Genomic DNA, 13,525 nt, shown 5'->3' on the forward strand with positions numbered 1-13,525 from the left:
CTTCTAATGTTGCTGTTGGAACTTTCTCTGACGTGGACTCTACCACTGCACTTGCTGTAGAAGCATCAGTATTACCGATGACACTATTAGAAGCCTCTAGGTTTGGCTCCGCTGCTGCCGCCTCCACAGGGGCCTGTGTCTTGGCAACAAAGGCAGAAGTCTCTTCTAAGCCTTTATCAGCCGACAGTCTCTCACTCTCGACAGCATTGGCACTTTCAATGTGTGTCCCAGTCTCAGCATTACCGTGTTCCCTTTTCTCTGACTGCTCATCTACTACTTTCTCAGAGTTAGGCTCAACTGCTGCAGCGTCAGTGATCCCCTCTGGAGAAGGGAACTGAACTTCTAGTTTAGGTTCAACTGCTGCAGCGTCAGTGATCCCCTCTGGAGAAGGGAACTGAGCTTCTAGTTTAGGTTCCGGCACCGTCTCCTGCGGAGGTTCTATTGCCGCTGCCTGTTTTGGTTCTATTGACTGTGGAGGGCTCTCATTAGGAAGGGTGCTATCAGTAGCAGGAAGGGCATCAGGTGTAGGTGTAGGGGAGAGTTCAGGTACTACCTTGGTGTCGGGAGGCGGGGGAGGAGGCGGTTCGGCAGCATCTACCACGGGTGGGTCAGGGATGGAGGGAGGGGCAGGAGCGGGAGCAGGAGCAGGAGCGGGAGCTGGATCAGGAGCAGGAGCTAGAGCAGGAGCAGGTTCGGGAGCTGTAGAAGGAGCTGGAGCAGGTTCGGGAGCTAGAGCAGGAGCTGGAGCAGGTTCGGGAGCTGGAGCAGGTTCGGGAGCCAGAGCAGGAGCTGGAGCAGGTTCGGGAGCTGGAGCTGGAGCAGGTTCGGGAGCCAGAGCAGGAGCGGGAGCCGGATCGGGAGCAGAGGGCTGCTTCTTGGGGGAAGCCATGGCAGGAGGTGGACCCGCATCTCCCAGCTGGCCCGACATGGCTCTTTGTGTCTGGCAGTTGAGACACAGCCATTCTTTCTGTAAGACAAAACAAACAAACAAACAAAAACATATACATTATTTACTTATTCATATCAGTCGTCTTCACCACAACGTTTTAAGCCTGCAGATCCGTTCGGTAGATTGGCTTCACCGTGTGCATTTCAAATTCAAACACAAATCCTCGTGTTCCATTCCTGTTGCTATAGTAGCATAATTCTGAGCTACTTTTTTTCTCACTACCACTAGATTATGTTCAGAATAAAATGCTCAATGTGGTATAGATAGCTCCTCAAGATTACATTCAAATCATATTGGTATGTTTAGGAGTGTCACTGCCATTTGCCATTTGACATGCCTCATTTCCTGTGTATGCATACATAATTCCCTGTGCAAGCACTAATCTATCAAGTCATATTACACATGCACTGCTTTATACAAACATACTTGAAAATGCTTCTATGTGAAGGTCATGCTATGCTTTAAAGCTCTGTAGTTGAATCAGTAGCGGACATTATTATGAGGCTAGTAAAGGTCTTAAAGCTCTGTAGTTGAATCAGTAGCGAACATTATTATGAGGCTGGTAAAGGTCTTCAAAGATTCCTTGCGGAGAGAGAGAGAGCGACGAGTGCGTTTGGCTGTAACTGGGGTTGTTATTAAGACGCAAAACAGTAATAAATAATAACTTAACACTGTAAGTTACACAGGGTGAATGACCCTGTGGAACTCATTCTATTTCTAGGCTAGCTTTTTGCATTTATGTAACTGAAGAGATAGGCCCAGCCATCAATAATGCATGGTAATGGGACAGGGGTTTACCAAGCCCATGTCGGAGCGGCTTGTAGGCCTCTGTGTGTGCAGACATTTCAGGGCCAGCTTTAGCAAAAGAGACCATGTTGGCGCGTGAGCCGTCCTGTCAGCTTACTGTACACAGTGTGGAGATAATATAATGTTTATGGGAGTGTGTTTTTTCACACAGCATTCAAATATACCTCTCGTGATTTTCACACCAAAAGACAAAGCCAAATAAACTCTCATCAGTCCTAATTCTAGCACTGGTTCTGAGTGAATTGGACGGAGACAAGAAAGGTCTATATAAATGGGGAAAATGACTGCAGGTTTGCAACTGAAAACTGACAGATTGAATACAAAGATGGACCTGAGTAATACTTGGTTCCTTAGTTGTGTAAACTGGGGTGGTGACAATAAGTATTGTGCCTGGTCTGTAACTGGTCGCGTTCTGGGGGGCGCGGTCTGGGGGCTTGCGGCACGTGTGTGTGCGTGCGTGCGTGCGTGCGTGCGTGCATATGCTGTATATATGGACTGCATACAAAATTGGAAAACTTCTTAAATAAAAATTAATTCACTAGGACAGCCGTTACCACAAAGGGCAAGGCATTGGACACAGCTGCTTCTGTTGGGATCCTTTTCTTAGGACCAATTAACCACATTTATTATTAGGGCCTGAGCACTGGACCAGTCTGATCCACCTCAAACTCGCTCAGTGTAAAAAAGAAAAAAGAAAAAGCAGATCTACAAGCTCACAATGTGTCGCAGTGGAACACATTGTGAGCTTGTAGATCGCCTATTTTCAGCATGCAACAAAGTGTAAAATCAGGCATTACGATGCCATCAAGGCCTGGCAAAAGGCATTTTTGTCAACAAAATCAACTGTAGATTTAGTCGACTAAAATATCATGATATTTAAAAAATAAATACAAAACAGATGACTAAAATATGACTAAAACTAAATTAACATTGGAAGCGCTTCAAGGCTGTACAGCAACAACAGATGCCCACCCCCACCCCCACCCCTTCATATTTCTTTCCTACTGTGAAACATATCTATGCAGAGCATATCTAGGTTGCTGCTAGGCAGAAATGGGGAAATTGAAATATGTATGTGTAATATATCTCCGTGAATGGAAATGATGAACAAAGACAACTTCCTTTGCAACGTTTTCAACGTGGCTGCTATGCGTGTCCAGATGTGGACAGTGAAGGTCTATCTAAGGTGCATGCCTTCATCTTAGACCTTCGTCTGAGACCTTTATTGTAGGCACATTGAAAACAGCATATCTATAAGCTGTGTTGATTTGCGACTCCAGTTTGAGTATCTGCTACTTTTGGTATTTGTTGTATGACGAAGCATGAACGGGAGGTGGTTAAACCTGCAAGAAAACATGGACTATTGTAGCCTCTTGAGTGTTCTATAGGAGCCCTTTTGACAGCATAAATGAGTGGAAGACCAGGCATGTCCTTATTTCTGTATCATTTTATTAAAGATAAAAGCTTAGTTACCAAATCCATGTTCAGTCCACTCCAGCAGTGCTAGTCATCCTGCCATCTTGATCTCTGCCTCTCTGTCTCTGGGAGACCATGAAGCTTATGTATGGGTTTGCGTATAGCCTATGCGTACGCATGTGCATGTATTACACAAAACAGTGCGCGTGGTGTGTGCGGACGTGCACGCAGAGTCTAAACATCATACTGAACAGGTGACCATTTCTAATTTCTATAGGATGTCAACACAATGCCCGATTGATCACTATGGCCCTGCGCGTGTCACAAGTCCAGAGTCCCATGCAGCCACTCAGTTGTTTGTCATCACATATATATATATATATATATATATATATATATATGCACTGCATACACTGCATACTACAGTATATATAAACAATATCGAATATTACATGATGATGTGGTTCCAATACGCAACACCATTGCAATGTCTTCAATGTGTTGCTTATGCTAGGAAGTGCCATAATCATTTCAGCACCATTTCCTCACTACAGTCAGTCACCTGGGAGCCATGCAGTCTGTCCTAAAAGTGCAGACCATTACTTCCAGATAAACGGTATTCCGTTGCGAGACAGCCAGGCAAGCTGGCACAGCTGTGCCCATCTGCACCCATTCTGTCCTGTGATGGTAATCTTATGACTGTTATGACTGCAATCTCAGGTGTTCAATTCATTGCACACGGCGCTAGAGGAGGACGACCACGATGCCCTGTTGACTGCTCATAATGCGGGAACAGGGAATATATATATATATATAGATATATATAAACTATGATTCCAGCTTTCAACAACTGGGGATTTTGAGAGCTGAGTAGGCCTATGGGCCTCATGCGCCAATAAGTTCCTAACTTTTCCTCTTACATTTCTTCCTAAGTGAATTCCTATAAGAGAATGAAACGTTCTTTAAGAACAAAAAAAGGCACCCTAAGAGTGCTCCACTCGAGCACTACGAACAAATCACAGCTAAGAAAACATTGAGGGATCCCAAAGCCGTCTTAAAAACGTCCTAAGTGGGTCTAAGAACAAATTTCCTCTTAAGAACGGTTGCCGCATGAGGCCCAGTGTAACTAGCGATACAAAAATAAAGGTATGAGAGCATAGATAGAGACTCATATCATGCTCGCACGCACGTGTACACACACACACACACACACACACACACACACACACACACACACACACACACACACACACACACACACACACACACACACACACACACACACACACACACACACACACACACACACACACACACACACACACACACACACACACACACACACACACACACCTCAAAGGAGTTACAGTAATAGTCAGCATGTTTCCATGTAGCCTTCATTGCTGATGTAAACACCTCATGTTCCACCCCACTGTCTGTAATCTCCAGTGCGGTGCCACTCCTCTGTGACTCTCTGTGACTCTCTCTCTCTCTCTCTCTCTCTCTCTCTACCTCTCTCTCTCTCTCTCTCTCTCTACATGGGGAGGAGCCTATCTGCGCCTGGTGGTTTAACAGACCTCAGATGTCCTCCGTAGGCTGCCTGAATTTAGCATAAACCCTGCTGTGAATCTTGGCAACAGAGAGAGAGAGAGAGAGAGAGAGAGAGAGAGAGAGAGATGGTACAGGGGTATGGGGCATGAGAGAGAGGGAGATAGAGATGAAGAAACAGCGGAAGGGGAAAAAGAGTTGCGTGGTATAGAGGTAGGAAAAAGGGAGGTAGAAAAATGGGAGGGAGGGAAATAAAGAAAATAAAGAGGCTGGCAAAGAGTCAAGAGGCAAAGCTATGTGCATGGCTGGTGTGGCACGGTCACACATGCACAAATTAAAATGGTAAATGGTGCATTTATATAGCGCCTTTATCCAAGGCGCTTTACAGAGATTGTGCATTACATTCACCCATTCACCCATTCACACACACACACACACACACACACACACACACACACACACACACACACACACACACACACACACACACACACACACACACACACACACACACACACACACACACACACACACACACACATTCATACACCGATGGAGGCGGAAACCATGCAAGGCACCAACCAGCACATCAGGAGCACTGGAGGGGTTCAATGTCTTGCTCAAGGACACTTCGACACTAACTCTGGGGGAGCCCGGGTTCGAACTGGCAACCTTGCGGTTATCATCCAGCCACTCTACCCCTGAGCCACCGCCGCCCTAAATTAAATTCACTTCATTCACTTCCATTCTATGTGAGCGTATATAGGGGCTAATAAAAAAATGAATTCCAGTGGCTTGAAAAGTGCATTTTGGTTGACCCTACTCTTTGTCATTGGTCAAAGTTAAAAAAAAATAAACAATGGAGGAGACAACAAATCGTAAGCCCCTCACAAAACCAGCAAACTGATTTCTGTGAGCTTTCAGCACCATGGACAGTGCACGTAAAGTGCATTGTGCTGAGGAGCACAGATGGTTCTAATTGGAGGAGAGACACATACTTTACATCAGGGGTGGGCAACTGTGATGATGAAGTTTTAATTGGAATTCTGAAAACTAAAATTTGTATTTAATTCAAATGCATTTAGTTTAATTATGTTATCTTTATGAACTAAAATACAAAATACATTTGACATAAAAAAAGACAATACGATTTTAGTCATTAAGCTACTACTAGATTCAGAAATCAATAATATATCAGTATTCCGATATTAAGGGCCGCATTAAAGGACCACTACACCACTTTTCAACTTCACTTCATATAATTGGTCCTCACTAATGTTAATGATAAAACACCACCATTTTTTTCTACTCAGTCTGTGTCTCATAGGAGGGCATCATCATTATGGCAGATTTTGTTTTAAACAAGATTTTTTTCAAAAAGTATTTCGATTTTTATTATCGTGAGAATGATAGCTCCCATTATCGCATTGCAACTTTTCAGGAATAGAAAGCCTGCAGTTTCCATTAGATTTGATTCCCCATCGATGATGTCACTGGTGGACAGGTTTCTGAACTGCCCACTGCCCTCCTATGAGACACAGACCAAGTAGAAATAAATTGTGGCATTTTATCATGAACATTAGTGAGGACTAATTACTGTATATGAAGGTAAGTTAAAAAGTGGTGAAGTGGTCCTTTAAGTGAAGGTGGGGGCCGCATGTGGCTTTACATAATGACTTTACAGTACATCACACTACACTGAATGAGAAGAAAGCAGAGACATGAGTCTCCCCCTCCTGAGGTGTATTTTTTGGTGAACACGCATTTTTGGCGAACACACGCATGCGTGTGTGCGTGTGCGTGTGTGTGACGTGTGCGTGTGTGTGCGTGTGTGTGTGTGTGTGCCACCTCTGCAGCCCCCCCCCCCGCACACCTCCTCCACTGTGGGAGTCTTGGACCAGCATGACTGCTCAATCTATTACACCAGAGAGATCCGGCTGAGAGAGCCGGAGACAGAGAGATGCCTGCTGATAAGGACTGATGAGATTCTGGCCAGGCAAACAGCCAGCCTTCCAGTGGTGGACAAACTACTCAAATGTTTTACTTAACCCATTTTGGGTGGGAACCCTTTTTGGTGTTTTAAAGCATTGTTATACTTTAGCTATTGAAAAATAGCAGACCTACAAGCTCATAGCGCGGCACCGAGTGCCGCGCTATGAACTTGTAGGTCTGCTATTTTGTAAAATCGTGAAAATGTGGCGCAAATCTTTGAATATATATTCTTTCAGAGCGGACGTTTTTAACTCAAATCTTTGCTTCTGGGAGGTCCCTGGAACAACATATTTTCAGATGGGGGTCGGCGGCCAATTACATATCATTTTTGGGGTCCTTGACATGAAATATGGAGCACCACTGATACAGAAACATGATTCAGAAAACTGTCAGGATTTAGAAAACATTTTTTAAATTTCGACGATAGGCCTAAATGGGTTAAGTAAAAGTATAAATGACCAGGCGTCGCATCGCGTCGCATCGTGAGCTTGTAGATCGGCTACTTTCAAATGGCCGAAATAGGGCTAACTTCGCTAAGTAACTAGTACGTTTTCAAATAAATGTAGTGGAGTAAAAGTATAATATTTGCCTCAGAGATGTGCAAGTGGAGTAGAAGTAAAAGCAACTCGAAATTGTAAATACTCAAGTAAAGTACAAATAACTCAAAATGCACCAAATGTTCTTGGTTACTCTACACCATGCACTGCAGCCTGCAGCCAAGCAGCCTCTCAGTCAGTTTGTCAGTCAGTCTATCAGCCAGCCATCTAGTTAGCTGGCAGGCCGTAACGCCAGCAGCCTTTCAGCTTCTCCAACTCACAGCCCAGTTCCAGGGCCATGTCGTCATCAGTGGCGTTATCGCAACACACGTCACCACTAGGCATCGGGTACGCAGCAGAAGATTTAACACATTTAGACCTGAGGACGATTCTAAAAAAATGTCTTCTAACCTAAAAACGTATGTTTTGGTTTTTTTTATAAAAAAAAATATCCCACGATTGTGTAACCCATTTCTCACCCCTGTGTCAATTATGTAATGTGATCCTGGGCTCTACACACCCTCCACCAACCTGGGGAGAGCAACGGACTTGTCATAGAAACCTATGTTTCTATGTTAGTGGTGCTCAACCTTTTTCACATCAAGGACCCCCAGAATTATCTGTATTTGGCCCCGGACCCCCCATCTGAAAATATGTTGTTCCAGGGACCAACAAGAACCAAAGATTTGAGTTAAAGATGTTATATATATATATATAATATATATTCAAAGATTTGCGCCACATTCTCATGATTTTCCAAAAAATTGCAGATCTACAAGCTCATAGCGCGCCACTCGGTGGCACGCTATGAGCTTGTAGATCTGCTATTTTTCAACACCTAAAGCATAACATAATGCTTAAAACACCAAAAGGGGTTCCCGCCCAAAATGGGTTAAGGAGAATATAGCGCCACGAGCTCCAACATCTGCTGTTTTCGGCCTGCGTCACACAAGCTGTGCAAAACCAAGTTAAACTTGCATGAGAATTAACTTGTTTTCAGGCCAACACCCACCGAGTGGGTTACGGAGAGGTTATTCTATTCTCGGGTTGCATATTATTTATTTCATTTACTTTAGATCTGTTTGGAGTCGAGTACTGTGCTCATATGTGGTTTGATGTGTTGTTTTGACAAATTCCTGAAAGTTTCTTTATCTTTCCTCTATTTTTCCCCATTTATCCATTTTTCCATTATATTTACCCATTTTTCACTCAAATTGCCTAAGCTGCAATCCTGGGCGCTTACTCTCCCTCTGCCAACCTGGGGAGAGCCCCGAACTGAGCTCATGCTTCCTTCAATGCATGATGAGGAGTCCAAGCCGCTTCTTATGACCTGACAGGGGGGGGGGGGGGGGGGGTTCCCCAGTAGGACGTATAGCGCGTGGAAGGAACACGGTATTCCAACCAGTTCATATATCCCCTCCAACAGGCGCCCTGGCTGGCCAGGGGGAGGCAGTATAGAGACCAGGATTACTGCATGTTTTTTGTAAGGGTATACCACTACCTACCCTATATGTACACGGGGAGAACATGTGAGGGTACCTACCCTAGGGGACACGGGGAGAACATGTGAGGGTACCTACCCTAGGGGACATGGGGAGAACATGTGAGGGTACCTACCCTAGGGGACACAGGGAGAACATGTGAGGGTACCTACCCTAGGGGACACGGGGAGAACATGTGAGGGTACCTACCCTAGGGGACACGGGGAGAACATGTGAGGGTACCTACCCTAGGGGACACGGGGAGAACATGTGAGGGTACTATACCCTATATGTACACGGGGAGAACATGCAAACTCCACAAAGAAAGGCGCTTTTGCCAAACCCCACCTAGGGTATGGGCGCTGGACGGATGTGCAGTGACAAAGACAATATTGTGATTGCTGTGAAGGGCAGAATCCCCCTCCAGCCCATTCAGAATAACAAAGAGGGAATGAAGCTACAATGTTCATTTCGGTTTCCAAAGTGCTTCCAGTGCTAACGGGTCCTTCAGTGCTCAACAAGCACAACAACACACGTCACAATTAATCCACCAAGTGACCGAGGGTCATCCACAGCCTCGCTACGATAGGAGTGCCCCGGTCGTGTGCGAGCGTCTGCGTGCGCACATACTGTCAAAGTGTTGAGTTTGAGTGTGTTGATATAGCATACGCTCACAGACACACAGCTCTCTCTCTCTCTCTATGAAAAGTATAGAGGCATCAAGTGGCATCAACGTATACTTAAAGTACTAAAAGTAAAAGTGCTCCTTATGCAGACTGTTTCACAAGTTTTCAAATGTATAGATGTATAAAAATAGCAGATCTGCAAGCTCACAGCACGTCGCAAGGCATCCCATTGTGAGCTTGTAGATCGGCTATTTTCAAATAGAGTATATATATATAGGACTAAAGTGGTCAATGTATGATTTGTAATATTAATCAAAATCTAGAAAGTAACAAGTAACTTAAGTTTTCAAATAATTGTAGTGGAGTAAAAGTAACCTATTATTTTCCTCTGAGATGTAGTAGTCAAATTTGGAAATACTAAAGTACTTTCCACCACACACACACACACACACACACACACACACACACACACACACACACACACACACACACACACACACACACACACACACACACACACACACACACACACACACACACACACACACACACACACACACACAGTATCCTAAGTGAGTATTTCAAAGGTTGTCACAACACCTTTCTACAAGGACAAGGTCACACTGACAATTTCATGACAAAAATGTATCGTGTTGATCTCGGGGATACAATACATCCTCCAATTTGCATCTGAGACTTTTACGTGAACAGCCTGTGACATTAGTTTTCTATGAGAGTGGTTGCCAAACTTTTTAGATCAAGACCTAAAGATTTAATTAAACCTTTGCCCGGGACCCAAACTAGTGAAAATAGCAGATCTACAAGCTCACAATGCGACGCTTTGCGCTGCGTTGTGAGCACGTAGATCCGGCTATTTTCACTACTTCTTAAACATCCGTTTCTAATTTATGGAATTTCTTAGATTTGTCATTGATTTCTTCATGAAATCGGTGAAAACAATCTTGCCATGAATTCTGTTTTTAATTCATGAACATTTTAACTTTTTTGGAAGGGTTTTTGAAAAAAGATTGAAATAATAAAAAAACAAAACACAGGAAACAAAAAATTAATAAAAGGGACCCATATAAATGTTTCCGTGACCCACAAATGAGATCAATGACACGTCAATATGACTCCAAATGTGGGAAAGGTGTCAGTCTGATCAGAGCCCCTTTTCCCCAAAACTATACAGCGCATGTGAAGAAATACATTTGCCCGTCGCTGATCGCCGGTCCACTGAGTACAAACAGACCCTTTTCTAGCTCAGTGGTTCTAATGAAAATGTAAGGACTTTTAAGAGCTTTTTAAAATGTAAATAAAAGGAAAAAAAAGACTCTCAGTCATAACTGCCAGGTGCAACAAGCTCTTCGCCCCTTTTCGCTTTTCGTCCGTTTACAAAGTTCTTTTGCTGGTTCACTCATTGTGTTCTGTTATGGTTGTCCTCTAGCTCCAGTTGGATCATAACATTAGCTTCTGTTAGCTTCTGTTACCGCTCGCTCCATGTTGCAACGTTCAGAGTATGGGTTTTTATGCTGGTCAGACTATCATTGGCTTAGGAGGCAGCCAATCATGACTATAGGTCACGAGTAAGGTCGCTAGGAGGCAGGCAATCATGACTAGGTCGTCACTAAAGTCATCTTTATGGTCGTCAGTCAGTAGTGATGGGTGCAAATGTAGTCCAGGCCCTTTTCAAATACCATTACTGCGTACCTAAAAACTGGTCAAACATTGGCCAAATTGTCAAATAATACATTTTGAAAATATAGCAATTTTCACAATAACCGAATCAAACAAAATGTAATGCCTCGACTCCTACAATTCCAAGTGCTTGCAGGGTGTGCAACTGAACCCCAAATTGCTCCTGATGTGCTGGTTGGTACCTTGCATGGCTTCCACAGCAATCGGTGTATGAATGTGTGTGTGAATGGGTGAATGTAATGCACTACGGTATGTAAAGTGCCTTGGATAACGGCGCTATATAAATGCACCATTTACCATTTACGGGGGCACGGTGGCGCAGGCAATAGCAGGTATAGGTAGCTAGCAGGCGGTCCCCAGTTCAAATATGATTATTTTGGAGGGTTGTGTGGCCTGAAAAGGTTGAAACCCCACTGTTCTAGATGGCTAGATTCAGGGGCCACACTGTGTTCCATCTGACAAATGGATTGAAACATTATGTGATAAATGAAGAAGTCTAAATGATGCAGGATATACAGTATCTCTCAGAAGCATAAACCGCAGACAGCAACCTGATATGGAGCTGCAGGGCTGCGATATGGGGCTGTTGACCTACAGCATGCATCCCCAGGAGAGTTTAACGTTTCACTTATTTACAGTACAGTGGTGGAAAAGATATACTCTCATGTTTTACTTAACCCATTTTGACCTGAGATCAGATTCTAAAAATGTTTTCTGAAAAAGCTATGTTTCTATGTCAGTCGTTCTTCGATTTTTCAAAAATAGCAGATCTACAAGCTCATAGCGCGCCACTCGGTGGCGCGCTATGAGCTTGTAGATCTGCTATTTTTCAATAGCTAAAGCATAACACCGAAAGGGGTTCCCACTTCCCGCCCAAAATGGGTTAAGTAAAAGTATCAATAGAGCAATGTAGAAATACTCGACACAGTAACTACTAGTAACTAAAGTTTTCAAATAATTGTAGTAGAGGAAAAAGTACAATATTTGCCTCTGGGATGTAGTGGAGTATAAGTAAAAGTATTGGAAATTGGAAATACTCAAGTAAAGAACAAACACCTCAAAAGTACAGTAGGCTACTTGAGTAAATGGTACTTTCCAACAGTGCTTTTTGGTAAATAAATGGTAAATGGTGCATTTATAAAGCGCCTTTGGCCTCACTCAGACCTTTGCAGCATTGCTGCATGCTTGTTGTATGAATGCTGTGAGTGTCATGGCCGCCCCAATGCATTTCCAATGGAAGTCACATGGTTTGAGGACTAGATTTTGGACTACAAGCTGTTGTATGGCTTTCGGCTGTGTTTCGACTGCGCCCCTCCCCCTCATACAACACAAATGTTGTGTCAGACCATGTGACTCCCATTGGAAATGCATTGGGGCAAGCTGTGTCACACCCTTTGTATACAGCAAGCATACAGCAATCTGTTGTAAAGGTCTGAGTGAGGCCTTAATCCGAGACAAGCTCGGAATATTGTATATCTGACCCCTTGCATGTGTTGTACCGAGAGTACGAGCTAATGCCATCCGGTAGGAGGTATAGAACTCCACGGTATGTGTATAATATATTTAAACACTCTTTTGTTCCCCTGTCAATCAAAATGCTCAATCAGAGATTGCCGAATGCACTTTACTGACTCAGAGATTCAGGGGTGGCCAAAAGCACTTTATTGACTGGTTTCACTTTATCAAGGGAATGTGTGCAATATCTCTGTTTTGTGTATGTTGGGTGTTTCATGGTGTTTTTTCCTTTTCATATGTGAACGTGTCTGTTATTTGTATGCAGCTGTGAACTCTGTCTCCAAGACAAATTTCTCCGAAGGGAGACAAATAAAGACAACCTTGAACCTTGAAGGCGCTTTACATAGATTGTTCACACACACACATTCACACACACATTCACACACCGGTGACAGGGGAAACCATGCAAGGCACCAACCAGCACATCGGGAGCAATTTGGGGTTCAGTGTCTTGCTCAAGGACACTTCGACACTAACTCTGGGGGAGACCGGGTTCAAACTGGCAACCTTGCGGTTACCACCCGGCCACTCTACCCCTGAGCCACCGCCACGCATGGCTTCATGGGTTTGATATAGAGCCAGAGCGATGACAGAACTTACGGTCCGGTGCTGATCCTGATTTTGTTCTATAGCCCAGGAGTTCTCAACCCGTGGGTCGCGACCCCTCGGGGGGGGTCGCCAAATTATTTTGGGGGGTCCCCAAATTATTTTCCAAAAAAAAAAAAAAACTTTTTTGCAACTGAATGGCTGGAAAGTGGAAAATACTGGAAATTAAGAGTTTACATATAGTACACATAGTACATGCATACATCTTCCCTAATGATTATATCTGGTTTCAGCATTTATTTATGGTGTATTGTCTCTATTATTAAGGTTATTGTAGCAGTCATTTATATTGGGGGTCGGGAGGGGGGTCCCGAGACATAGCCAAAGCATTTCCGGGGGTCCCACGGCTGC

At 44.0% G+C, this 13,525-nt stretch overlaps 1 protein-coding gene across 1 annotated transcript in view; it reads right to left on the reverse strand.

The window, feature by feature from the left end:
* The window catches only part of pcloa (piccolo presynaptic cytomatrix protein a), a gene marked incomplete at its 5' end in the record, with an annotated part of 110,872 nt that overhangs the window by 58,170 nt on the left and 39,177 nt on the right, over window positions 1-13,525 (reverse strand). Inside the window, one exon of the mRNA XM_079494780.1 lies at window positions 554-967. Within this exon, the coding sequence (XP_079350906.1) occupies window positions 554-967 (414 nt within the window). The remainder of the gene's footprint in view (window positions 1-553; window positions 968-13,525) is intronic.

This window comes from Electrona antarctica (genome assembly GCF_951216825.1).
Source record: "Electrona antarctica genome assembly, chromosome: 23".
Classification (NCBI taxonomy): Eukaryota; Metazoa; Chordata; class Actinopteri; order Myctophiformes; family Myctophidae; genus Electrona; species Electrona antarctica.